Source organism: Bos mutus, chromosome 2 (assembly GCF_027580195.1).
Source record: "Bos mutus isolate GX-2022 chromosome 2, NWIPB_WYAK_1.1, whole genome shotgun sequence".
In the NCBI taxonomy this organism is placed as follows: Eukaryota; Metazoa; Chordata; class Mammalia; order Artiodactyla; family Bovidae; genus Bos; species Bos mutus.
Genome location: NC_091618.1, coordinates 46408526 through 46434341, shown reverse-complemented (window position 1 = coordinate 46434341; position 25816 = coordinate 46408526). Strand labels below are relative to the sequence as shown.

Here is a 25816-nt window from a genome sequence, read left to right as displayed (position 1 = left end):
GTCATCCCCTTCTCCTCCTGCCTTCACTCTTTCCCAGCATCAGGGTCTTTTCCAAGGAGTCAGTTCTTCACATCAGGTGGCCAAATTATTGGAGTTTCAGCTTCAGCATCAGTCCTTTCAATGAATATTCAGGACTGATTTCCTTTAGGATAGACTGGTTGTATCTCCTTGCAGTCCAAGGGACTCTCAAGAGTCTTCTGTAACACCACAGTTCAAAAGCATCAATTCTTCGGCCCTCAGCTTTCTTTATAGTCCAACTCTCACATCCATACCTGACTAATGGAAAACCATAGCTTTGACTGTGGACCTTTGTCAGAAAAGTAATGTCTCTGCTTTTTAATATGCTGTCCAGGTTGGTCATAGCTTTTCTTTCAAGGAGCAAGTGTCTTTTAAATTCATGGCTGCAGTCACCATCTGCAGTGATTTTGGAGACCAAAAAAATTAAGTCTGCCACTGCTTCCATTGTTTTCCCATCTATTTGCCATGAAGTAATGGGACTGGATGCCATGATCTTAGTTTTCTGAATGTTGAGTTTTAAGCCATTTTTTCACTCTCCTCTTTCACTTTCATCAAGAGGCTCTTTAGTTCCTTTTTGCTGTCATAAGTGTGTACAAGCTGCCATCTGCATATCTGAGGTTATTGATATCAAGTTATCTATCTGACTAGGTAATTTAGTAAACTGTCTTGAGTAAATGCTTTAAAAGCATATAGTGATGTGATATCTCCCCAAAGTCAATTATCCCAAGGTAGTACTGAGATCAGTAGTACCAGAGATATTCCTGAGATGGATCACAGACACGCAGGGCTTTGTGTGGTGTCTCCACAATCTGTGTGCACGTGCCCAATAACACAACACAAGGGCCAGATTAGTGTGATGTTTTTCAGGGAAGGAAGTAAATTGGTCTCAACAGTTACCCTTAATAAACCCAAGATCTTACAAATCCCCAAATTCATACATGCCACTGTGGCTACATGATTTCCTCAGTAAAATGGCAACAATACCACCTACAGCAAACCATTATGAGGCTTAGATGAGCTCATGATTTTAATTACAAATCCAGCTTCAGAATCTGATGAATAATCGGGCTCATTTATTTACTAAGTGATACCCAGACACACCCACATATCATGGACTTTAAAGTCACTTAAGATAAACCAAAACTATGAAAACGGAAGACCTTCTGGGATCATCAACAGTCCTCCTAGCACTAAATTTGAAGAGCTTAGTAGCTGTCTTACCACCTCTAATGCTGATGGGGTTCCATGTAGTGCTAATCAACTAGCAAGAGTCCTGGAATAAATTGGGACCATTTGAATAAACCCTAAAATAGTATTTTTAATTCAAGTTTTTAGGGTCAGGGCCTCTTGAGAAACCTATATGCAAGTCAGGAAGCAATAGTTAGAACTGGACATGGAACATCAGACTGGTTCCAAATAGGAAAAGGAGTACATCAAGGCTGTATATTGTCACCCTGCTTATTTAACTTATATGCAGAGCACATCATGAGACATGCTGGGCTGGAGGAAGCACAAGCTGGAATCAAGATTGCCGGGAGAAATATCAGTAACCTCAGATATACAGATGACACCACCCTTATGGCAGAAAGTGAAGAACTAAAGAGCCTCTTGATGAAGGTGAAAGAGGAGAGTGAAAAAGTTGGCTTAAAGCTCAACATTCAGAAAACTAAGATCATGGCATCCCAGTCCCATCACTTCATGGCAAATAGATGGGGAACAGTGGAAACAATGTCAGACTTTATTTTGGGGGGCTCCAAAATCACTGCAGATGGTGATTGCAGCCATGAAATTAAAAGACGCTTACTCCTTGGAAAGAAAGTTATGACCAACCTAGATAGCATATTCAAAAGCAGAGACATTACTTTGCCAACAAAGGTCCGTCTAGTCAAAGCTATGGTTTTTCCAGTGGTCATATATGGATGTGAGAGTTGGACTGTGAAGAAAGCTGAGTGCTGAAGAATTGATGCTTTTGAACTGTGGTGTTGGAGAAGACTCTTGAGAGTCCCTTGGACTGCAAGGAGATACAACCAGTCTATCCTAAAGGAAATTGGTCCTGGGTGTTCATTGGAGGGACTGATGTTGAAGCTGCAACTCCAATACTTTGGCCACCTGATGAGAAAAACTGACTCCTTGGAAAAGACCCTGATGCTAGGAAAGATTGACGGCAGGAGGAGAAGGGGACAACAGAGGATGAGACGGTTGGATGGCATCACTGACTCGATGGACATGGGTTTGGGTGGACTCCAGGAGTTGGTGATGGACAGGGAGGCCTGGCGTGCTGCGGTTCATGAGGTTGCAAAGAGTCGGACATGACTGAGCAACTGAACTGAACTGAATTTTAATTTTGGCAGAAAATCAGAACGGACATCGTCATGGATGCCTGCTGCAGTCTAAATCCGGCCATCGATATTGGGCAGGTAGGTGCTGCCCCACCTGGATGGATGCCTCTTTTTGAGAGTCATTGTGGGGTCGGTAAAGGCCTTCTGAAAAGCACACAATATCAGATCTTGGCATTTTCCCTCTTCAGATTGAAGGTGCGTTTATTCAGGGAATGGGCCTTTATACCACTGAAGAGCTGAAATATTCCCCAGAAGGTGTCCTGTACTCTCGAGGCCCAGATGAGTACAAAATTCCAACCATCAGCGATGTCCCAGAGGAATTTAATGTCTCCTTGTTGCCATCATCACAAACTCCACTAACCATCTATTCATCCAAGGTAAGCATTCAAACCTACAACTACACAATGTGCTTTTAAAAACACACACTACCTTTCCTGTAGAACAACTAGTTAACCCACACAGGATTTTTACATTTTAAGTGATGCTAGGATTTCTAAGAGTATGCAAGCTTCACTCACTCAGTCAGTCAACAAACAATTATTGAAAATTATTTTATGTAAGATGCTGTGCTAGGAGTTGATGAAAAAGACCTGCCCATCACCTACAGTGGCTGATGGTCTAGTGTAGAAGCCTCTAAAACAAATGTTCTTCCTTGCAGGGCCTGGGAGAGTCTGGGATGTTCCTGGGGTCATCCGTGTTCTTTGCCATCACTGATGCTGTGGCTGCAGCTCGCAAAGAAAGAGACATAGCTGAGGATTTCACAGTGAAGAGCCCAGCGACTCCAGAATGGGTTCGAATGGCCTGTGCAGATCGGTTCACAGAAATGGTATGGAATTACTGTTTATTTTCCTAAAAGGTGATTTTTCTGTATCTTGAATCTTAGACTACTCAGGTAAATTATAAGATTATATATAAATCTTATATATAAATTATAAAAATTTATAAGATACAAAATATATGTTATATTATAAATTATATATAATTTACTTGGGTAAATTATCATCAAATTATAAGAGCACATTATAAGATACAAGCTCATCAAGTATAAGATGATAAAAATAATCACACAAATACCTTTTAGTATATGTAGTAATTTAAACTTTATGAAAAGCATTTCCCCATCTGTTATGTAACTTAATCATCTGGGCAACCTTTTTTTTTTTTCTGTTTTTAAATTTATTTATTTTTAATTGAAGGATAATTGCTTTAAATATTGTGTTGGTTTTTGCCATACATCAACATGAATCAGCCATAGGTATACATATGTCCCCTCCCTCTTGAACCTCCCTCCCACCCCACCCCATGGGCAATCTTTAAGTAGGATAATTTATGGTGCTTCAGAAACAAATAGCTAAATATGAAACAACAGACCATTTTCACCAAACCATTCTAAATATTCCCTCCCTCTATCCTACCTAATCTATCCAATTCTTCAACAAAAACAAATACACAAAAAATAACCCAGGTCAAGGAGAAGTATTTGATAATGTCACTTTCCACGTCCTCTGTACAAACACAGAGTACACCCAGTCTGTCTTTTATTCAGGAAACATGTGGTCTCATGTCCCGCTGATGCTTCTCCACTTCATTTCATTTCATAGCAGTGCCTCCCAGCCCAGGGGTGAGGATTTGGGAGCCATCTGCTATACACATGTGCACACAGCAACGCCAGCCTGCTGGCTGGGGCAGACACTCGGTAGTGGGTGGGTCATTGGTTCCACCCTGCACTGATTTCCTCATAGCTTCCTTACATCAACAGTAATGGTAGTTCACACTGACTAGATATTTTACAGATTATCTCACTACTCATTCCTACAACTCTATCAGGTAACTACTATGATTTTCTTCATGTTACTATTGAGGAAACTGAGGTATAGTAATTTACCCAAGGTCAAGACTCAAGCCCAGACCATCTGGCTCCAAAGAAGTAATAACTGCCTCCTAGAGAGAAAAGAACTGATTCTCTACTTCTTAAAAGAAATGTGTGTTTTCATAACTATATTAAAGGAAACCCAAATACTTAACTGACCTCCTTAAAACAGCCAGCCATAGAGTGAAAGAACAAAGTGACTCAGGATTTAGGAATATTACTTAAAGGAATGTTTCATAACTACTCATTCCCTTCCCCTGCGTGATCCAGTCCTCTCCCCATCTCCAAATCTGACTCAGCATTTCATGGACTCCAATAATACTAACCATCCTGGATTTCCCTCCATCTCCCAGAGATGGTTCTGCCCCTCAGGCTGACCCTCAGCCAATTGCACTGTCCACAGAAAGAATTCCAATCATCTGCCTCAGGCCAGTCCCTGCTCAGATGGTCAAGGCCAGAGACCCCACCCTCCTTCACCGCAGGGACTCCTCTGGGCTGTTCAGGCCTGGAGAGCCATGTCTGCCCATTCGCAACAGCACCAATGACACGAAACTGCAGAATCATGTGACCTCCACTCCCAAAAGCACAAGCATTTCTGACCCTTAAACAGAAGTCCTCCATCACCTTTTGCAGTAATAAATATCCTTTTCTGAAATGGGGCAGATTCGGGTAACCAAAAAAACACAACAGAAGATACTAATCTTCCTTTCTTGCCTGGTTGAACATGTTCAGCCTTCAAATGTCCCAGCTTTTAGAAAATGAATTTCTTCATTTCCAAGACTTCAGGCCGCTTTTAATAGTCCAGTTGTCTGGCAGTCACTCCATCACATGCAATGATAAAATGTGAATCACTTTAATTTCATTCACCATTTGAAACTCAGCCTGTCAGCTACCTGGCCCATGTAAGGAGGCCACATTTTCTCCCAAATCTGATGGTTTCATGGTAAGATTAATAAATGTCTTCATGGATATAAAGCATGTACTGATTTGTACACCCATCAACTAAATGATCACAGTCAATGTGAGAGTGACCTCTCATTTTCTAAAATATAAGTATTTTAGAATGAGTATTAAAATCAGAGATCAGATCAGTCTCTCAGTCGTGTCCGACTCTTTGCGACCCCATGAATCGCAGCACGCCAGGCCTCCCTGTCCCTCACCAACTCCCGGAGTTCACTCAGACTCACGTCCATCGAGTCGGTGATGCCATCCAGCCATCTCATCCTCTGTTGTCCCCTTCTCCTCTTGCCCCCCCAATCCCTCCCAGCATCAGAGTCTTTTCCAATGAGTAAACTCTTCGCATGAGGTGGCCAAAGTACTGGAGTTTCAGCTTTAGCATCATTCCTTCCAAAGAACTCCCAGGGCTGATCTTCTTCAGAATGGACTGGTTGGATCTCCTTGCAGTCCAAGGGACTCACAAGAGTCTTCTCCAACACCACAGTTCAAAAGCATCAATTCTTTGGCGCTCAGCCTTCTTCATAGTCCAACTCTCACATCCATACATGACCACAGGAAAATACTCATTCTAAATATCACCTCATATTATAATCTATATTTCATATTACAAACCTCATTTGCATAACAAGTATTTTTATCTTCATAAAAGTCACATATGTCCATTATGGAAAAACTAGAAAATGCTGAAAAGAATAAGATTAAAGTTAAAATCAGCCCTAATCCTGCTAACCAAAAATAACCATAATAACCATAACATAACCATTTGGGTTATGTGTATATATATTTATAAATACACACATATGCACACTTTTAACCACATTTTAAATCATATAGGTTTTTTTATTTATTTAAAGTTTTATTGTAGTAATTTGCTTACAATGTTCTGTCAGTTTCTGCTGTATAGCAAAGTGAATGTTATACATATTCATATAGGTTTGTATATATATATATCCTATTTATATACTCATTTTACAAAATCGGATATCCCTAATATAAATATTTTAAAATATTTGAATAGTATAATGGGGAGTGACTCGGTTGAGCCTGCATTCACAAGAAATCTGGATTGAGAAGATCATTTTCCCATGCAACGTCACTCAAAAAATATGGTTGCTTAAACCCAAAGAGAAAATACCTGGCAAAAATTGTTTATCCTCCAAACTTATCATCTTTATTTATAGCCACTGGAACAAGTTTTAGAGGCAGGAACAGGGCAGAAGTTTTAACTTCTTAATACCAACCCTCCTGTTATTAAGGTTACTTAGAACATGTTGAGAAAGACCATTTATCTTTCATTCTTATCCAACCCTCAATATTCCTAGCAATTCCACTGACCTCACGTATATCTGAATCAATGAGAATACAGCCTTCTTCAAATTCTTGACAAGACTTGGGTGACCCAATGGTTTCTCTCTTCTAGCCTACAAACCTCCTTAACTGTAGGTCAGCAGAGAGAGAACAATTAGAGCCAGACTTGAGTGGAGCCTCCTGAAAGAGACAGCGAGGAGGAAGTCCTGGTTCTCAGTTTAACAAAGGGAACCAGAAACACACGAATATAGATTCTACTGCCACTTCCTGTCCCAGGAAATGTCAGTATTCCTCCATCCATATAGTAACACAAACCGGAAACCTTGGACTTGGCTCAACATTTCTCTTTCTCATACTCAGTAGCTAGTCCCTCATCACACCCTGTCAGTTTGAGCCCCCAACAATCTCTTCCATCAGTCATGTTCCTGTTGTTGTTCAGTCACTAAATAATGTCCAACTTTTTGTGACCCCATGAACTGCAGCATGCCAGGCCTCTCTGTCCTTCACTTTTTCCCTGAGTTTGCTTGAACTCATGTCCATTGAGTCAGCTGCCATCAGATGCCATCCAACCATCTCATCCTGTGTTGCTCCCTTCTCCTCTTGCCCTCAATCTTTCCCAGCATCAGGGTCTTTTCTAATGAGTCAGTGCTTTGCACCCTGGACTCTGCAGGTTTCTAGGTTGCAGACCAGTTACAGACCTCATAACTGGTCTGTAGGCTAGAACAGAGAAACTGTTGGATCACCCAAGTCTTGTCAAGGATTTGAAAAGGGCTGTCTTCCCATTGATTCAAGTATACATGAGGTCAGTTTATTTTCCTCCATTTCTATTGATTTCATGTCTAACCACTATGTCATTCATGCATTAAACATTTATTGAGGATCTAATACATGCCTGGCATTAATCTAGGTGCTGAGAATACAGCAGTGAATCAAACAGAGTGATCTCTACCTTCAAGAAGCTTACTTTCTAGAGACTCTAAGTCCAACTTCCATCTCTCTAGCCTGGGTCAAAGCAGCCTTGTAACTGGTCTCCCTACACCCACTGCCACCAGAGATGTGTGGTATGACAAACATGATCGTGTCCTTCTAGCATGTACACAAGGTGAGAAATTTCCCATCACTCTTAGGATAAAGATAAAGCTGTTTATGTTGCCCTGCCAAGCCTATAAACCTGCAGAGTTCAGCCTGGCCAGCACTCCCCCACTTCTCCAGCCGCACGAGGTACCCTACCTCGTCTTGTCTCTCCACCTCAGCTACACTTGCTTTCATCTGTCTGTTCCACATGTCAAGGACAGAGGCCTCCACCAGCTCTTCCTGCTGCTTGGAATCATCTTCTTGCTTTTCCTCACTCAGCTAATCCCCCTCCTTACCTTTCATGTCTTATTTAAATTCAAGAAATTAAATGATATTTCCCTTCTTCCACAGTTTGAGGTTCAGGAGTATAGTGGTGAACTAGACTCACAGGCACCTCTCTCTAGCTGTTTACAGCATAGCAGAGAGGGAAGATAATTGCTGTAAAGTATAAGTGCTTGCCCAACTCTGGGTTATCCCTGAGTGTCAATGGGACAAACTTTTGTAACTTAACCTTAACCTTTTCTTACAGTCAAAGGGGTAAGAGATGAAGCCCAGCTTTGATCATTCATCCTACAATCCATTCATTCATCTAGCATACTTACTCAGCCCTTTCCATGTGCCAAGCACTGCTCGGAACTAAAAAAAACACTGAGATAGTCAGTCTCTGCCACATGGATCCTACATTCTATTGGTAAAACCAGACAGTCAACAAGTAAAGAAATACACAAAATAATTTCAGGTGGTGATAAATATTGTCACACAAAACAGAAGAGTAGGCGGCTAGCATGTGATAGATTATTTTAGATTATTAAAGAAGCTTTCTCTGGAGTATTCATGTTTGATCTGAGGCCTAAATGAAGTGGAGGAACAAGCATGAAGCTGGTAAGGGTGTATTCCAGGCAGAGAATAGCCAGTGCAAATGCCCTGGGGCAGTTCTGATCTTGCCTCCCTGGTAGAAAAAACTTACAACTGAAAGGCTGCAGCTGTTGTTTTCCATGGCAGAGAGATAAAAGAAATAGAAATATGTGGTCAAGCCACTCTATCTTCACATCTTTGGGTGAAACCTGAATAGTTCTTATCCAGTCAGCAGTTTCCTAGCAACTAGCCTCTATCACAATGCAGATCTACTGCTTCAGATCTTTAGAAACTGTTGTTCATTCACACAGCAGGCCTCCTAAAATTCTTATAGCTTGGCTCTTGACCAGTTTTTTTGGCACAGTAGAGCAAATTTGAACCTGCATTAGAATTTATTGAGATGGCCCAAAAGTTTCTTCAGGTTTTTCAAAAAGTTTGTTCGGGTTTTTCTGTGAGATGTCACCAAACGAAATTTTTGGACAACCCAATACATTTGCTCCAACTACAATGTAGCTTTTTAGTTGACATATGTAAGGATTCACACTGGCATACAACACTGTACTATGAAACCAATTTTTTTTAGAAACAGACACTGATACTCTTTGTATTTGGTCTGTGAATACTTTTGTCAAAAGACAATTTGTTCTACAAGTAAGAAGGTGAGACAGTCGGAAGGTCTGTATACTAGAACATGAGCATTGGAAAGTCCCAGATCTCTTCTTTTAATAACTTTCTTATAACCACAAGGTAAATAAAAACCAGTGTATAGCTACTTCTTCAACAGAAATGATGGTTAAACATTCTGTATTTTTCCTTTGGAATTAAGTAAAATAATGCATGTAAAAATACTGTGTGAATACAAGTCACTACGTAAATATTACAGTTCTGGTCTCCACCAAATATCCATAACTGCTAATGACCTTTTTTCAAAATATGCCTCTCCCAGAGGCTTAAAAAGACTTTCCACATTAAATCAAGCTGACCTGCTGAGGGCAGGGAAAAAAAAAAAAAAAAAAACAGCCCTTAACACTTAGCAGCCACTTTCATGGATAACTGGCTTTAAGCATCAGTGAGAAGCAGGCATTGGTAAGAAGCCTGGAGCTTTTTTTAAAAATCTTTCGTCTGCACCCAGCGGCCAAAAGGGACCTTGGTTCCTGGAGCAGGAATCAAACCCATGCCCTCTGCATTGGTAGCATGGAGTCTTAACCACTGGACCACCAGGGAAGTCCCTGGAGCATTTTTGTTGTAAAAAGTTCTACAAATTGAATAATCATATGAAAAATTTTTTTGACCAGTATGACAAAAAAAATGTATATGACGAGTATGGTTACCTTGATTACAGTAGTTAATTGTTGCTCTTATCCACGGGTCCTTTCTCAGGGGGTTCCCTCCTGGTCAGAACAGTGTTGCTGGTGTTAGTTTCTGCTCTGAGCTCAACAGAGCAGCCTGGCTCAAACAGACACCATCAGAAATATCATTCCTATACAAAATTTCCTTTTTAGTGATGGGAGAGAGAAAATTGTAATTCTTGGGAAATGTATTTTGTAAAGTCATTTAAAATAGGACAAGGAAAAAAAGAGGACATTTCCTTTAAAGGTATACAGAAAATGCCTAATCAACACTTTCAAATTAGGACTTTCCTTAGAAACAATTTCATTAAAAAAACAACTTTATGATTCAGAGACATGAAGGAAGCCACAATCTTAAAAATTAGAAAAATTATGCTTTCTAGAATTTGTCCTGCCCTGTAATTCTATAAAGTTGGCAAATGTCTTTTTTCTGAAGACCTTTACCTTCTCCACTTTGAAAACCTAAAACATAACCAGTTCAGAGAGGGCAGGAGGGAGGAGTATTAAAATTAAAAGATACAAAAAAACTACTGGACTTCCCTGGGGGTCCAGTGGTTAAGACTCCACAATCCTAAATGCAGGAGGTGTGGGTTCAATCCCTGGTCAGGGAATAAAGACCCCACATGCTGTCTGGTACAGTCAAAAAAATTTTTTTTTAAGATACAAGCTACTATGTATTGGGTTGGCCAAAAAGTTCACTTGGGTTTTCCCATAATAACAACCCAATATAAAATAAATAAGCAACAAGAATATATTGTACAGCACAGGGAAATATAGTTACTATTTTGTAATAACTTTAAATGGAGTATAATCTATAAAAATGTTGAATCACTATGTTGGACACGTGAAACTAATAAAATATTGTAAATCAATTTATACTTTGATTTGAAAAAAACTAGAAAAAAAAAAAAACCCTAAAACAGCCTCCTTTCACCTACTCTTCTCCCTCTACCTCATTAGGACCCATGTCTCATTTTCCCTCCCTGCTTCTTTTGCATTTCTAGGTGCACACACTCTGTGAGTTGGCAACATTAAAAGTGCCACCTGTTTAGCTCAGCAAAGGAAGCCCTTCCTGACGATGAAAGAGGAAAGGCGTGTGAGCACTTCCTGTGCTGTGACAAGCCTACTTTACTTGCACTGTTCTCAGCTGGTTTGCCCCCAAATACTAGTCCTCAACCCCATATCCTACCCACACACAGGCTTGCGTTCCTCTGAGCAGGGGGAGATGTACTGCCAGTCCTACAAGCCTGTATGCCCTTTCCTTATGGTTTTGGAACCTACTCCAGCAACGTGTGGAAACATGCAGTATCTAGCCTGTTCTGCCGGAAGCTGAGCCACAGACGATCAGCAGGACCTTAAAGCAGCACAGTCATGCCTCAGTCACATGGATTCTGTGATACAGAGCACAGATACAGATCGCACGACTTGGGCTACTGCAACAGCTTCCGCAGAACACTGAGCCTGTGATCCTGCTCCCATGAGAGGCACACACAGGCAGATAGGCAGGACACACACACACACACACACACACACACACACACACCTTCACACACTCAGACAGGCATGAACTCGCCCATTCTTCACCACCTCCTCCTCCTCCCTGCCTCTCATGGTGTCTTGGAAGACATTGAACATGCTTGTTCCAGGAGGCAACACGTGGTAACACTTCATACAGTGACCTTTCTTACTGCTGAAGGGGATGATCTGATACTGTTAGTGAATATGTATTTTTGCATCTAAAAATTCTTCTACCTGGTCTCTGGAAAGTTGCTCCTTTAGTCTGGCAAAACTGGAGGCATCCTCAGATTAAGAGAGGGAATAAAGGATGCAGAATGGGAAAAAGGAAAAAGGCAGCCATCCTTTCCAGTCAGGGAAAGGAGTTATGACACAATTTCTTAGCTTTGTGATTAAGATATGGCCCTGGAGTCAAAGGCACTGGGGTTGTGATCCCAGCCCTAATTTTTTTTTTAATTTGTTTTTAATTGAAGGGTAATTGCTCTACAACATTGTGTTGATTTCTGCCATACATCAACATGAATCAGCCATCCAGCCTACTTTTGATGATGCATTTAACCACTTATAATTTAATTTCTTTATAAAATGGCAGGAAACGTTCGTGGAGAGAATAACTCTAGTTTCCTTACAGCGTTGTTAAAAGGTTTGAATAAAACACATGAAAAGCATTTAGCAGCTGTCACACGTGGTAAATGGTCAATACACACTGATGATGATGATGACTGGGTCAGAAGTCCCCAGGGCTACCTTCAGTTCTGATGACTCAGTGATGGACTCACAGAACTCAGAAAGCTGTTATTCGTGGTAATGGCTTATTACAGTGAAAGGGTATAGATTAACATCTTCAAAGGCAAAGGCACATGGGGCAAAGTCCAGGAGAGACCAGGTGAGGCTTTCAGGTGTCTTCTTCCAGTGGAGTCACACAGAGAGCCACCTGCTTTCCCCAGCAACAATGTGGAAGAAGAAGATACATGAAGTATTGCCAGCCAGGGAAGCTCGGCTGAGCCTTGGTGTCCAGGAGTTTATTAGGGATCAGTCACATAGGCACAGGTTGTGTGCAAAGCTGACCTTAGTCACTCAGTGTCCAGCCCTTCCAGAAGTCAAGTGATATTATTAAGACCTCAGGTAAACAAAGGCACTCTTACAAGGCAGGATAGTCCAAGGGCTAGGGTGTTACTCCCAGGAGTTGGTCAAAGGCTAACCCTTTCTTCGGAATGTGCAGCGTTTGGAAAATGGAGGCCTCCTGAGTTCATCCTTTCCTGCACAATGAGGGTGATGAACAATCCTGGATTGATGACACTAGGCACTGAAATCAGTGAGCCTGGGCACAGATATACTTCAGAAGGTTTAGCTATAAGTGGAATCAGTCTTGACCACCAAAGTCAATATATTGCCTTAGTCATAGCTATCAAGAACCAACAGGGAGAAAGAGGAAGAGGGAGAAAGGGAATGATGGCCCTAAACAAGGGAGAAGTGAAAGAGAAGATCATGAAAGGCCAGCGAAGATCTGTTTACATCCCAGAGCTGAGATCCTTGAGGGAAAAAGGGAAATTGGGTCCTTGCTCAAGAAGCTAGGGAGTGGGTGAGACCCAAGAAGACTGGGGTAGCAAGAGAATGAGTACTGATCTGAGTCCCAAAGTAGAAGAGTACCCCAGGAACCCAGGTCTGGTGACAAGAATAGGAAACAGGTTTTTGGAGAGACTAAAATTTAACAGAAGAGTTGACCTGAATCTACCTCAGACGAGACTGAGGAGCTTTGTCCTGCATCCAGCCCAGTCCAGGTGGAACAGGCTGACCCTAAATAAGACAGCCAAGTAAATCCTAGTGCAGCAGTTAGGTTAGAGAATCAGGGAAGTCCCTCTCAGGAGGGCAAACTAGCCCTCTGTTTACATTTCAATACAGTTTGAGAGTAAACAGTAAGAATGGGGCTGGTAAAGATATCCTGACACGCTAGGAGTTGGGCTGTGTTTTTGTTTGTGGTTTTCTGTCCTCTTTTTGTGTTGTTTTTTTTTTTTGTGTGAAATAAATATCAGGAGACAAGCTTTCTGAAATCTTCATCACTTTTCATTATTTACAGAAAGTTTTTTATGTTTTTAACACTTTTGTAACTAAAAGTCAACTCTTTAAACAAAAACATGAACGCAGAGGAGGCGGGAATGTACATTCTGTTTATTCTGCTTTGGGGCAAACCCAGCAGAGAGAATTCTGCAGATGGGAGCTGCGGACCAGAAGGAAGAAGGACAAATAGGTTAAATTCTTGGGGCTTCTAGCCCGGAATAGAGAAATGGGCTGGAGTTTAACTGGAACCAAATCACTTGGCTAGGCATGTAGACAGGGCTCTTCTCAGATCCCTGCAAAGGAGTCTGGGTCTGTAAACTACAAGCAACTGTCAGCCTAACCACTTTGCCCTTCCCATCCTCCTCCCACAAAGTTTTTCGTTGGATTTATAATTCTTTTGGGGATTCACATCTGAGAGGCAGAGAAGATAGGTAAAAAATCCAAAAAAGTCAAAGTGTCAGTCGCTCAGTCACGTGCAACTCTTTGTGACCACATGGACTGTATCCAGCCAGGCTCTTCTGTCCATAGAATTCTCCAGGCAAGAATACTGGAGTGGATAGCCATTCCCTTCTCCAGGAGATCTTCTCAATCCAGGGATCAAACTGAGGTCTTCTGCTTGCAGGCAGATTCTTTCCCGTCTGAGCCACCAGAGTGTACCCTCTTAATTAGCAATGTAATGATCAACAGAGATGACAGCACTGACCGCCTATCTTTTCAGAGTTGTCATTTGAAAGGAATGGTACAATCCCATTCCCCAGGAAAATCCTGCTGCTTCCCATCAGAAACATCTTTCAAAACCTACAGATTTGATATCATTTTCCTGGTGAAATATTACAAAGGTATTATGATGTTTAGTATTTAATTTACTTTCTTTCTTAGATCCCAAGAGATGATCCTAAGACATTTAAACCCTGGTCTATCACCGTAGCATAACACTGCTGTCATTGCCTTAAAGGTAAGATCAATAAGCTGAAAGAGAATTACTCAAAATGACAAGATCAGCTAGTCCAGTGGTTTTCAAGTTGTGTTCTGTGATATCTTAGGATTGCACAAGTGTGTAAATCAAGTTTCCTTTTTAAACCCCTTTTTTAAAATTAATATTTATTGGAGTATAGTTGTTTCTTTTTTAATCTTATCCAATATTTTCAATATTTATTTATTTGGCTGCACTGGGTCTTAGCTGCAACATGCAGAATCTTTTAGTTGTGGCATTCAAGATCTAGTTCCCTGACCAGGGATCGATCCTGGGCCTCCTGCATTGGGAGCATGGAGTCTTAGCCACTGACCCATCAGGGAAGTCCCTGAGTCTTTAACTATCTTCCTTTACCTGCAGTTCAAATTTTTGCACTCTTCAGAGTAGCATATGTATTTGCTTTATGTGCTGAACATTGACCTTACTAAATTTATTCCACACTAAAATCATATATGTGTGTGTGTTCCCCGTAACATTTTAAATCTCTGCTAAAAAAGTATCAAAACTAGATTTCCTTAATGGCTCAGTGGAAAAGAATCCGCCTGCCAATGCAGGGGACATGAGTTTAATCCCTGGTCAGGGAACCGCCTTGGACCAACTAAGCCCATGTGTCACAGCTACTGAGCCTGTGCTCTACAGCCGGGGAGCCACGACTACTGAAGCCTTCCTGCCTTGGGGCCCATATTCCACAACAAGAGAAGCCACTGAAGTGAGAAGCCCAAGCACAATTAGAGAGCAACCCCAACTTTTCGCAAATAGAGAAAGCCAGAGCAGCCATGGAGATCCAGCACAGCCAAAAATAAGTAATCTTTTTTTAAAAACCTCTGATCTCATTTTATATGACCTCTCTGATTCTTATTTTATCAATGAAGATATGGAGGGCAAGAGAGAATAAATAACTCCCTAAATGTACTTATTCAAATCTGTGAAGCTTACAGTTCATTTTGTCAACTACTTATTGTTCTTTTCAAAGTTGAGATTTGTACCCCTTTATAATTATTATCTTTTCTTTTTTCCCAGGAGTTTCAGTTTTTCACAAGTGAAAAGATGGTTTGTTAATGCTAACTGGACTCCAAACTGATATTCTTGTACTGTTGTGTGGGGGTGGAAGACACAAAATTTAGAAATATTATTCAGATTTTATTATATTAAAAAGATGAATCATTACTTCCAAATTGTTGACTTAGACTTTCTAGCCTAAAGGCCACCAATCAAACACTGCACTTGTCACAGCAAGGAGCATAACGTTGATTTTTTTCTGAAGATATCATGTAAATATTGCTGTGAAAGCAAAATTTCCCTTTGTGTACCCATCCAATCTAACTAAACTAGTAATCCAGGTTACAATTCTACAATGAAAGATACTTCTCAGCAGATGAACATGTGATTAGTTTTCCCAGAGATGTGTTTGATTCAGTTGTAAGGACACCATAAAAGTCCTAAAGGTTTTGTATCATTTTGTTTTTACTGTGGAGTAGCTATGAGCACTGGACAGCAAAGGAATATTTTCCTCATGTAGGTCAGCTATGCAACTGGTTAACATTCTTTTGGAATTTGGAGGGGAAAAACAATGTAAAAACATTTTTAATATATTATCACAAAACCCTTTTTTTTTTTAACTTGGTTATGAAAAAGTATCCACTCTGTTATCAGTTTCAGAAATGCTTAATTGCTCAGTTTTCCATATATAGAAGTAGGTGCCATGGAGCTGGACCATAAAGAAGGTAGAATGCCAAAAAATTGATGCCTTTGAACTGTGGTGCTGGAGAAGACTCTTGAAAGTCCCTTGGACAGCAAGGAGATCAAACCAATTATCTTAAAAGAAATCAACCATGAATACTCATTGGAAGGACTGATGCTGAAGCTGAAGCTCCAGTATTTTGCTCATCTGATGCAGACGACTCCTTGGAAAAGTCCTTGATGCTGGGAAAGATTGAGGGCAGAAGGAGAGGAGGGTGACAGAGAATGAGATGACTGAATGGCATCACCGATGCAATGGACATGAACTTGGGCAAACTTCCAGAGATGGGAGGGACAGGGAGGCCTGGTGTGCTATACTCCATGGGGTTGCAAGGATTCGGACACGACTGGGTGACTGAACTACAATGAAAACAACGTAGAGGAAAAGAATCCTGAATTGTAATCACCTTTATGCTGTAGTTAAAACATGCAGAATCCATCAGATTCCACTGACCTGCATTTTAGGGGCCTTCAGAGAAGGAGAAACCAGCATATGAATTAGGCCTCATTTGACCAAAAAGTCAGAGGGTAAAATGATGCTCTGTCAACCAGAAGTCATACCATCAGGCTCACAGTCATCTGCAGTGACTCCTGGAGTGAATGAAGGAGGGGAGGCTGAACTGAGAGTGCTGGGTATCTGGGGAAAGAAGGCAAAGATTGGGCATGTAGTCTATTCTGAGGGTCGTTGAAGGCCATGAGCACGTCTTATTGAAGGGACTGGGATGTGGCTGTCCACAGGCCTGTCCAGTGGTGGGAGGCCCCACTGGGCCACAGGAGCCCAAGGGAGGAAGTGGGACAGGAGCACAGAGAAAAAGGAGACAGGAGCAGAAGGGTCATGGGCAGGGCATAAATGATACAAGACTCTTGCCCACTGGAGCAGGAGAGCTGGGAACTTAGTGGGAGTAGCCAGGGTGAAATAAGTTGAAAGTAATAAAGAAAAAATGTTTTGGCTCTTGAAAATAAAATCCTTAACTGTGTAATCTAATATGAATGTGAGAAATGCATGTGTTTTTATCATTTGTGTCATTTTAAATGATGATAAACATAATTTTTAAAAAATTTTGGCCTATTAGGGCTAAGGATTTTTCATTTGTCATGGTTGAGAACTATAAAGCACCAAGAACAGAGGGATCTGAATAAAAATTATTCATGTAAGTTTACGCACTAAAATCTGGATGGCATGGATATAAGTACTTTTTTAAAAAGACATATTTGAAACCACATCCTAAAAACCAGTTCCTTGAGCTCTGTAAGGCTTGGTAAAGGATAAAACTTAAAACTTAACTAGAATTTTTGGATAAGTAATACATTCACACAGTTAAAAAAATATATGCAAAGGTGTGCAGGGCAAAGACTTATTCTAATATCACCATCTCATCCAGTTTTTACACAAGTGCAGGGTGTTAAGTGTTAACCATTTTTGTTAGCTACTTTTTACTTTTTTGTCTCCTTCAGAAATAGCTGGTCCCACAATGCCCAGTCACTCATGCCCATTATACCTGCTGGACCCACTGAGCAAGATGCTGTTCCCTTTCTCTGTCTAGACAATTCCACCCCCTTTTCCATGTAAGAACCCTGGTGCCCATAACAGTGAGAAACTGTAATCCTTGACACTCATCTGGACTCTATGAACCCTCCTAGTTCTTCCCCCGGGGTCCTGGGTACACAGAAGGCATTTGTATATTTGCCTTCAGAGCCTGGGTTCTCTGGGTGGGTTTTCTCTCATGTAAATGAAAAAATAGTCTGCTCCCAGCTCAACCCCGGAAACTGTGAAAAACACTTAATCAGTCTCACATAACTGGGTAGACAAGTAGCAAAAATTATGCCTTCTGATTTTCAAGATACCAAAAAGTAAAAAAAAAAAAAAGGCAGCAATAGTTGGAGACAGAAAATAAAGGTATCTTCTGTCTCCCTACTCAGGTTGAATGAGTCAATATTAAGAAACCACGGATTGCAAAATGAGAGCGCTGTTTCCCTGGCAGAGTCACCGTAGCAGGACAGATGCCTCCACCCTCTCTTAACTCCACACTGGCCGACATCACTGCTAATTTTGCTCCAAACCATTTGGCACAGAGCTGCCAGGCCAATCTTTCTCAATATCTGTAACCATCCACCCTCCCTTACTAAATGAGTAGCATGCAACAGGAGAGTTTCTTCTTCCAAAAAGGACTATCCAAACATCAGCAGAGTAGTCATCTGTCGTTTTTATCTGCTGGGGGTCTTTTCCTTTGGAAAGTCACCTGTCCTTCACCATGAGGGCTGCTGGGAAAGGCACAGGATAAGCTGGGTCAAGAGTCTCTCCGATGAGAATCAGACTCTGGAGTGAGGTACAGAAGGGTAAAGGATCTCACGGCCCTGGGCCACGTAGAGCACACAAGCTCCACTTACTGAGATCCTCAGATGGGCCCCTATTCCTACATATCTGAAGGCTGGCTTCTTCAGCCCAGCATTCAACTCTGTGAGCTAGAGGGTACCCTTTCCAATTGCACTACTTTCTTAAAAAAAAAAAAAAAGAAAAAAAGGGCAGGGGGCAGGGGTGGAATTCCCTGGCAGTCCAGTGGTTAGGACTTGGTGCTTTCACTGCTGTAGCCAGGGTTCAATCCCTGGTCAGGGAAATAAGATCCCATAAATCGCATGACAAGGCCAAAAAAGAAAAAAAGGTGTTCTTTCCTAGAGCTGTTGCAACAAATAACCATAAACTGAATGTCTTAAATATTTATTTCCTCACATTTCTGGAAGCTAGAATTTTGAAATCAAGCTGTTGACAAAGCCTTGGGTTCTAGAGATGAACCCCTCCTTGCCTCTTCTGGAGGCTCCTGGCATTCCTTGGTTTGCAGCTGCATCACTCTCTGCCCCCATCATCACACAGTCTTCTTCCCCGTGTGTCTATGCCTACCTCTCTCTGTTTTCTTATTAAAACATCATTCACTGGATTTGCTGCTACTGCTACTGCTAAGTCGCTTCAGTCATGTCCGACTCTGTGCAACCCCATAGACGGCAGCCCACCAGGCTTCCCCGTCCCTGGGATTCTCCAGGCAAGAACACTGGAGTGGGTTGCCATTTCCTTTTCCAATGCATGAAAGTGAAAAGTGAAAGTGAAGTCACTCAGTCGTGCCTGACTCTTACCGACCCCATGGACTGCACCCTACCAGGCTCCTCCATTCATGGGATTTTCCAGGCAAAAGTACTGGAGTGGGGTGCCATTATGACCTCATCTTAACTAATTACATTTGCAAAGACACTATTTCCAAACAAAGTCACATTCTGAGGTTCCAGGTAGACATAAATTTGGAGTGACACTATTCACCTCACTATGCCAATAATCTAAGGCTAACAGATACAGTTTGGGATAGAGTGATCTTCCCTCCTTTACTCCCTATTGTACTTGGTTCTTCTTTCTCTCCCACTATCTGTTTGTCTACATATGTATATGTCCTCCCTTTCGGGACAACAGACATTCTTACTGGTGGCAGGGACTATATTTTACTCATCCTTTACCACAGGGTCTATCTTAAACTGGTGCTTTACATGTTTGACTAAGGAAGAGCAAGCAAATATGCTCTACTCAAACAGAAAGTATTTGTGAAACCTATACTGTGTAACTCAGATACTCATCTAAGGAAGGTAACAAGAAAAAAAATATATTTGACAAAGAAGTCAGGTTACATTGTTATTGAATTAATCTCTTGAATGCATTATTTATATTACTTGTACATGCTAACAAAAATTTCCCAAAACTTGGAAATAAGGGGAAAAAATACTGTGGGATGTTTTGAAGTCATACTCCAGAACTAACAAACCCATTAATGAGTAACCTGATGCTCCAGGGATGCTCTGCCCTTGTGGTGACTATAAGCCACACGTGGCTATTTAGAGCTTGCCTACGTGCGAGCTAAGTCACTTCAGTCGTATCCAACTCTGCGACTGCATGGACTGTAGCCCACCAGACTCCTCTGTCCATGGGATTTTCTAGGCAAGAATACTGGAGTGGGTAGCCATTTCCTACTCCAGGGGATCTTCCCCACCCAGGGATGGAACCCACATCTCTTATGTCTCCAGCATTGACAGGTGGGCTCTTTACCACTAGTGCCACCCAGGAAGCATTTAGCATTTAATTTTAATTGATTAAATTTAAAAATCAGTTCTCTAGCTGCCTTGGCTACCTATCAAGTACTCAATAGCTATGTGTGGCTGGTGGTTATAATACTGAACAGCACAGAAGAGACCATATTCATCATCCCAGAAAGTTATATTGGACAGAACTGCTCTAAGGAAATGGAACTTCATGTATCTACTATGTATTAGGGTTTACACTCTGACCAAAGTTAGGTCTTGAGGTATGCTGTCTCTAGAAACTGGAAGAGGCAATGATATGGATTCACCCTCAGAGCTTCCAGAAGGAATACAGCCTTACTAACACTTAGATTTTAAGCCCACTGTGACCCATGACCTCCCAACTGTAAGATAATAAATCTGTGTTATTTTAAGCCACCATGTTTGTGGTGATTTGTTACAGCAGCAAGAGAAAACTAATACAGGTGTTAACTAGTAGAACACTGACAAAGTGCAAATGATTTCTGTATAGCTGAAAAGATAATGCCAGTGGCTTCAGGGAGGTTTCTGCCCTGTAGGACATGCAACAGCTTTGTTTTGGAAGTTGTTTGTTTTTCAACCTAACTGTATACCTTTTATTCTGGCATTCTTTTTTCCCCGTATCAGTCCCTCATGTCTTCCTTCCCAGATGTATTTTCTTCTTGGCTCCCTCATTGACTATATCTTTGACCTTGCTCCCAACACATTGTGTGATATGAGTCATGGTTTAACATTTTTAAAGTTAGACACTGACATATAGCTAGCAAGGAAAAACAAACAGACACAGGACTCTGAAATTGTTCTATATGTCAGGAGAGCCTATGCAATTTATATAGTAATGGATCTGATGAAGACAGCTCATTTACAATTTAAATGAATAAATTTCATATCCTACAACAAATATAATTTATTGACTAACTGTAACCAGTAGATGACTACATTCCAGGGAGAAGATACAAGGAACTTTGTGTTAACTTTGAACAAGCCCAATGTGATTAACATTAAATGTATAACTAAGGAAGAGCTTCTTCCTTTTTTAACAAATATTACAAGAGCAGAAACTGTAATGTAAGTGAGATCTCCTTCCACCTGTTCAGTCTCTTGGCTCCTTGTGCTCAAGAAAGTACTGTGCTGTGATCAGTCGCTTGAGTTGGTGCCAACTCTTTGCTGCTCCGTGGACCGTAGCCTGCCAGGCTCCTCTGGCCATAAGATTTTCCTGGTAAGAATACTGGAGTGGGTTGCCATGCCCTTCTCCAGAATCTTCCTGACTCAGGGATCAAATCCTCATCTCCTGCATCTCCTGCACTGCAAGCAGATTCTTTACCGCTGAGCTACCAGGGAAGCCTGGCTCAAGAAAGTGCTTGGAGTATAAATGTTCTCCAAGGCTTATCCAACTTAGTACATAGAAAATGCAGTGTACTTGCTTTTTCCCTCCCCAGGCCTTTCAAACACCATTATGACATTTATTTATTTATTTTATATTTTTACCCAAAGACAAGATGAATCAAAGTTTGTTGTTGTTTAGTCGCTCAGTTGTGTCCAACTCTTTTCGACCCCATGGACTGCACACCAGGCTTCCCTGTCCTTCACTGTATCCGAGTTTGCCGAAATTCATGTCCATTGATTTGATGATGCCATCCAACCATCTCATCCTCTGTCGCCCCCTTCTCCTCCTGCCTTCAATCTTTCCCAGCATCAGGGTCTTTTCCAAGAGCTTATTATTTCAATATCCTATTCTCAAGTTTGCTCACAATGCATAAACAGTGAGGAGATAAGATGTGCATATAAGCAAAACAACAACATCAAAACCCTGTCCTCTCTCCTGCCCTGAAGCTCTTTTCTCCACTCCATTAAATGCCCGGAGGAAGCAGGAGTAGACATATCAGAACCATGTAAGGAGCTTTATTTATTTATTTGGGTCTTAGCTGCACATGTGAGATCATTTAGTGGCAGCATCTTGGTTCTAGTTCCCTCACCAGAATTGAACCCGGGCCCTCTGCATTGGGAGAGGGGAGTCTTAGCCACTGGACCACCAGGGAAGTCCTGTAAAAAGCTTTTTCAAAATTCCCCTATCTGGCTGCCCACAGCTACCCTATTCTGAAACAACACCCCAAAGGGATATTGCCAGAATCTAGGTACTTTAAAAATTTACAGGATGAAGAAGACGAGCAAGTATACAAAACACATTGTAAAAAGCATATATCAACTCAGTTAAAATAGAATCCAATGGGGCGGGGGGGGGCGGGTCTTACCTTCCAGCCCACCAGGCCTCTTTCTTCCAGAGGTCTTTCTAAAATGCTGCTGGTGGCTTACTCTCTTTAATAATCTCCAGTGATCTCCATTGCGTTAGATTATCACAAACTTACCTAAAGTAATTAGGGAAATGACAAATATAGCACTTGACAGATTCTTTTAATAAATATTGGCAGCCTCCACCAGTTGAGATAGGTCGAGCATGGCAGGTTCACTTTGAGTGGGCACAACACTCTGATGGCAGAATCATCTACCTTCCAGTCAGACAAGGGACAGCATCCTCTAAGAAGGCTCCCAGAACCAATAGAGCTCCCAGCACTGCCTGCTGAATCCCTCCACCTTCTTCATATGGCCAACGTTAGCTTTCTAGACAACCACGTTATCTTATTTCTAACATCCCCTATGCCAATTAACAAAACCTTAAGAGAGAGTTTTAGAAAATTATTTGAACACTTAGGGAACTAGTCTTTGCTTTTTCTTCCGATTCACCAGGTCTTAGCTGTGGCACATGAGATCTTCCATCTCCACTGGGACATGAAGCATCTTTAGTTGCAGCATGTGGGATCTAGTTTCCTGACCAGGGACTGAACCCAGGCTCCCGCGCTGGGAACTCAGAGTCTTAGCCACTGGACCCCAGAGAACGCCCAGGGAACTCATCTTGAAGTGCAAATTCATGATTTGGATTTTTCAAAGGCAAATTTACTACACAAATTGACTATATAAAATTTTGTATATATACCAAAAAAATTATAGATAAAAGTTAATTATATTTAAATATATCACAGTTTATACTAAATTTCTCAAGCATATCAAAGCAAATACAGAAAATGGAACACAGATTAAGACCAAACTCTTAGCACAACCTCTTTCTCAATCCCTACCTCATCTCTGCCACCCTTCTCCCAATACCCACAGACACATACACACACACACACACACACACATACACACACACACTATACCAGACACACCATGCTGCTTCCTACTCTTAGAATCTGGCAGCTATGGTCACTTTTCAGGATTTTCCGTGTGTTGCTTCTTGGCTGTATTTCTCCATCTATCCAAATTCTCTTCCTTCAAATACCTCCTATTCAGGATCCTTTGCGAATCCCTTCCTTCCCAACGGTGGATTTGGTCTCTCCCTCCTCCGTATTCTGATGGCATCCAGTACAAACCTCGACATCTGCACACTCACAGTGGTATTGTGCCTGTCCTCACTATGTCCCTCATTGGACAACGCACACCCTAATTACCACGATTTATTGCCTTCAGATCTCCATTACAGATCTCCACACATATGGCTGGTATTTATTGGATATTTATTGAATAAGGGAAATAAAAATGGAGATCGTAGAGCATTTTGTTGTTACATCTTACCTGCCTTGAAAAAGCAGAGACCTTCCTAATGTGTGCTAGCAAATACATTTCTCATAGACAAATCTGTTACTTGTTATTTCTGCTTTCTTTCTAGAACAACTGATTCTCAAAATGTCATTAAATACCAAAGTTCCTTTTTTCTTCACTTTTACATGATTTTTTAGAAATTGAAGTATACTTGATTTACAATATTATATTAGTTTCAGATATACAACACAGTGATTCCGTATTTTTATAGGCTATACTCTATTTAAAGTTATCATAAAATAATGGCCATATTTCCCTATATTATATATCCTTGTTGCTTATTTATTTTATACACATTTAATTTGTATCTTCTAATCCCTGACCTGTCTTGCCCCTCCCCTGCCTTTGCTCTCCCAACTGATAACCTCTAGCTTGTTCTCTGTATCTGTGAGTCTGTTTTTATTATATTAATTCATTTTATTTTTTAGATTCCACATATGAGTGATAACAGACTCAGCCTTATTTCACTAAACATAATACCCTCTGTTTTTGTCTGCCTTATTTCACAAGTATAATATGCTCTAAGTTCATCCATGTTGTAACAAATGGCAGATCTTCTTTCTTTTATATGCTAACATTCCATTGTGTGTATATGTACACATATATATTTATTTCTCATACCTTTTAAAAAATAATTATTTATTTATTTATTTTAGGCTGTGCTGGGTATTTGTCGCTGCTCGGGCTGCTCTCTAGTTGCAGTGCCCGGGCTTCTCATTGCTATGGCTTCTCTTGTTGCAGAGCACGAGCTCTAGGGTGCATGGGCTTCAGTGGTTGTAACTCGTGGGCTCAGTAGTTGCGGCTCCAGGCTCTAGAGCACTGGCTCAGGAGTTTCAGTGCACAGTCTTAGTTACTCCAAGGCATGCGGAATCTTCCGGGATCAGGGATCAAACCAATGTCTCCTGCACTGGCAGATGGATTCTTTACCACTGAGCCAACCAGGGAAGCCCTCTCATATCTTCTTTATCCATTCATCTATTGATGGATGCTTAGGTTCCTTCTATATCTTGGTGATTGTAAATAGTGCTGCTATGAACATTGGGGCACATGTGTCTTTTCAATTAGAACACATCAAAGTTCTTACTGTTATTTAACCTTTTTACTTGGCTTCTAAAACTTCTTCATGACATTTATGTATTTTAAAATGTGAGATGAATTCAAAGAAATAGGTGTAGAGAACTGATGGAGAAATTCACTTTAACACTTCCTATAACAAGTTACCAAGTGCTAAGAATCTCTGTTGTGGGTAAGCCTTATTAAGCACTATTCTCTGAGGCTACAGCCTTCTGCACTAGTCAGGTTCTGAAAAGGATATGTTTTAAAATAAAAAAAATATTTTTGTCCCAGAAAGACCTGGGAAATCCTCTAAGACAGTTTTATACTGCATTTTAAGATAGAAACTGAAATGCATCTTAAGAAAAAGTTTCTACTTTTTCTCACCAGATAAAATGATACTAAATTTATTCAATGGTAGTCCATCGCCTTCTTTTGGAAGAATTAATAATCGTTAGCTTACTTTGAAAATAAAGCAGTCCTTCTTACAAAGTTTCTGTGAAAAGTATATAATGCATGTGAAAATATTCTGTAAACATTAACACCCTCTGTAAATGTAAGGCCTACTATGACCAGTGTATCACTGTTAATAGTAGTAGAACACACCAAGTGGTAGCAGCAGTAGTAGTGACTAGTACTAGTAGGAGTAGTAGTATGCTGCTGCTACTACTTTAATAATAATAATAATAGTAAAGCTGTTCTTTTGGTTGCTTTTTTATTTTTGGTAAATAACTTTACAACATGCAGAGAACTCTAAAAAGTGAAATTTGTTTTATAAAAAGACATCAAAGAAAGATGGCCATGTAAATATGCCAAGCAACAGTTTAACCTACATTTGAGATAATTTTCTAACACAGAAACATTTAAATCTGCATCATCAGTAAGATTTCTTCTTTTGAACAAGAAAGAGTTCCTTTGCATTTTAATATACCAAAGGATGTGACTTAATGAGCAATAA

The 25816-nt window shown here is 40.8% G+C and overlaps 1 protein-coding gene across 4 annotated transcripts in view; it reads left to right on the top strand.

The window, feature by feature from the left end:
- Window positions 1–17216, top strand: part of LOC102283927 (aldehyde oxidase 2) — a 77955-nt gene extending 60739 nt beyond the window's left edge. For 2 of the 4 annotated variants that reach the window (XM_070388438.1, XM_070388426.1), the window contains 5 exons: window positions 2370–2435; window positions 2546–2734; window positions 3016–3183; window positions 14223–14298; window positions 15337–17216. In XM_070388438.1, the coding sequence (XP_070244539.1) occupies window positions 2370–2435; window positions 2546–2734; window positions 3016–3183; window positions 14223–14276 (477 nt within the window). In that variant the 3' untranslated portion in view covers window positions 14277–14298; window positions 15337–17216. Of the gene's footprint in view, window positions 1–1495; window positions 2347–2369; window positions 2436–2545; window positions 2735–3015; window positions 3184–14222; window positions 14299–14933 lie in introns of those variants that run through there. The other 2 variants (XM_070388433.1, XM_070388445.1) reach the window with 2 other exon arrangements.
- Window positions 17217–25816: the final 8600 nt, after the last annotated feature.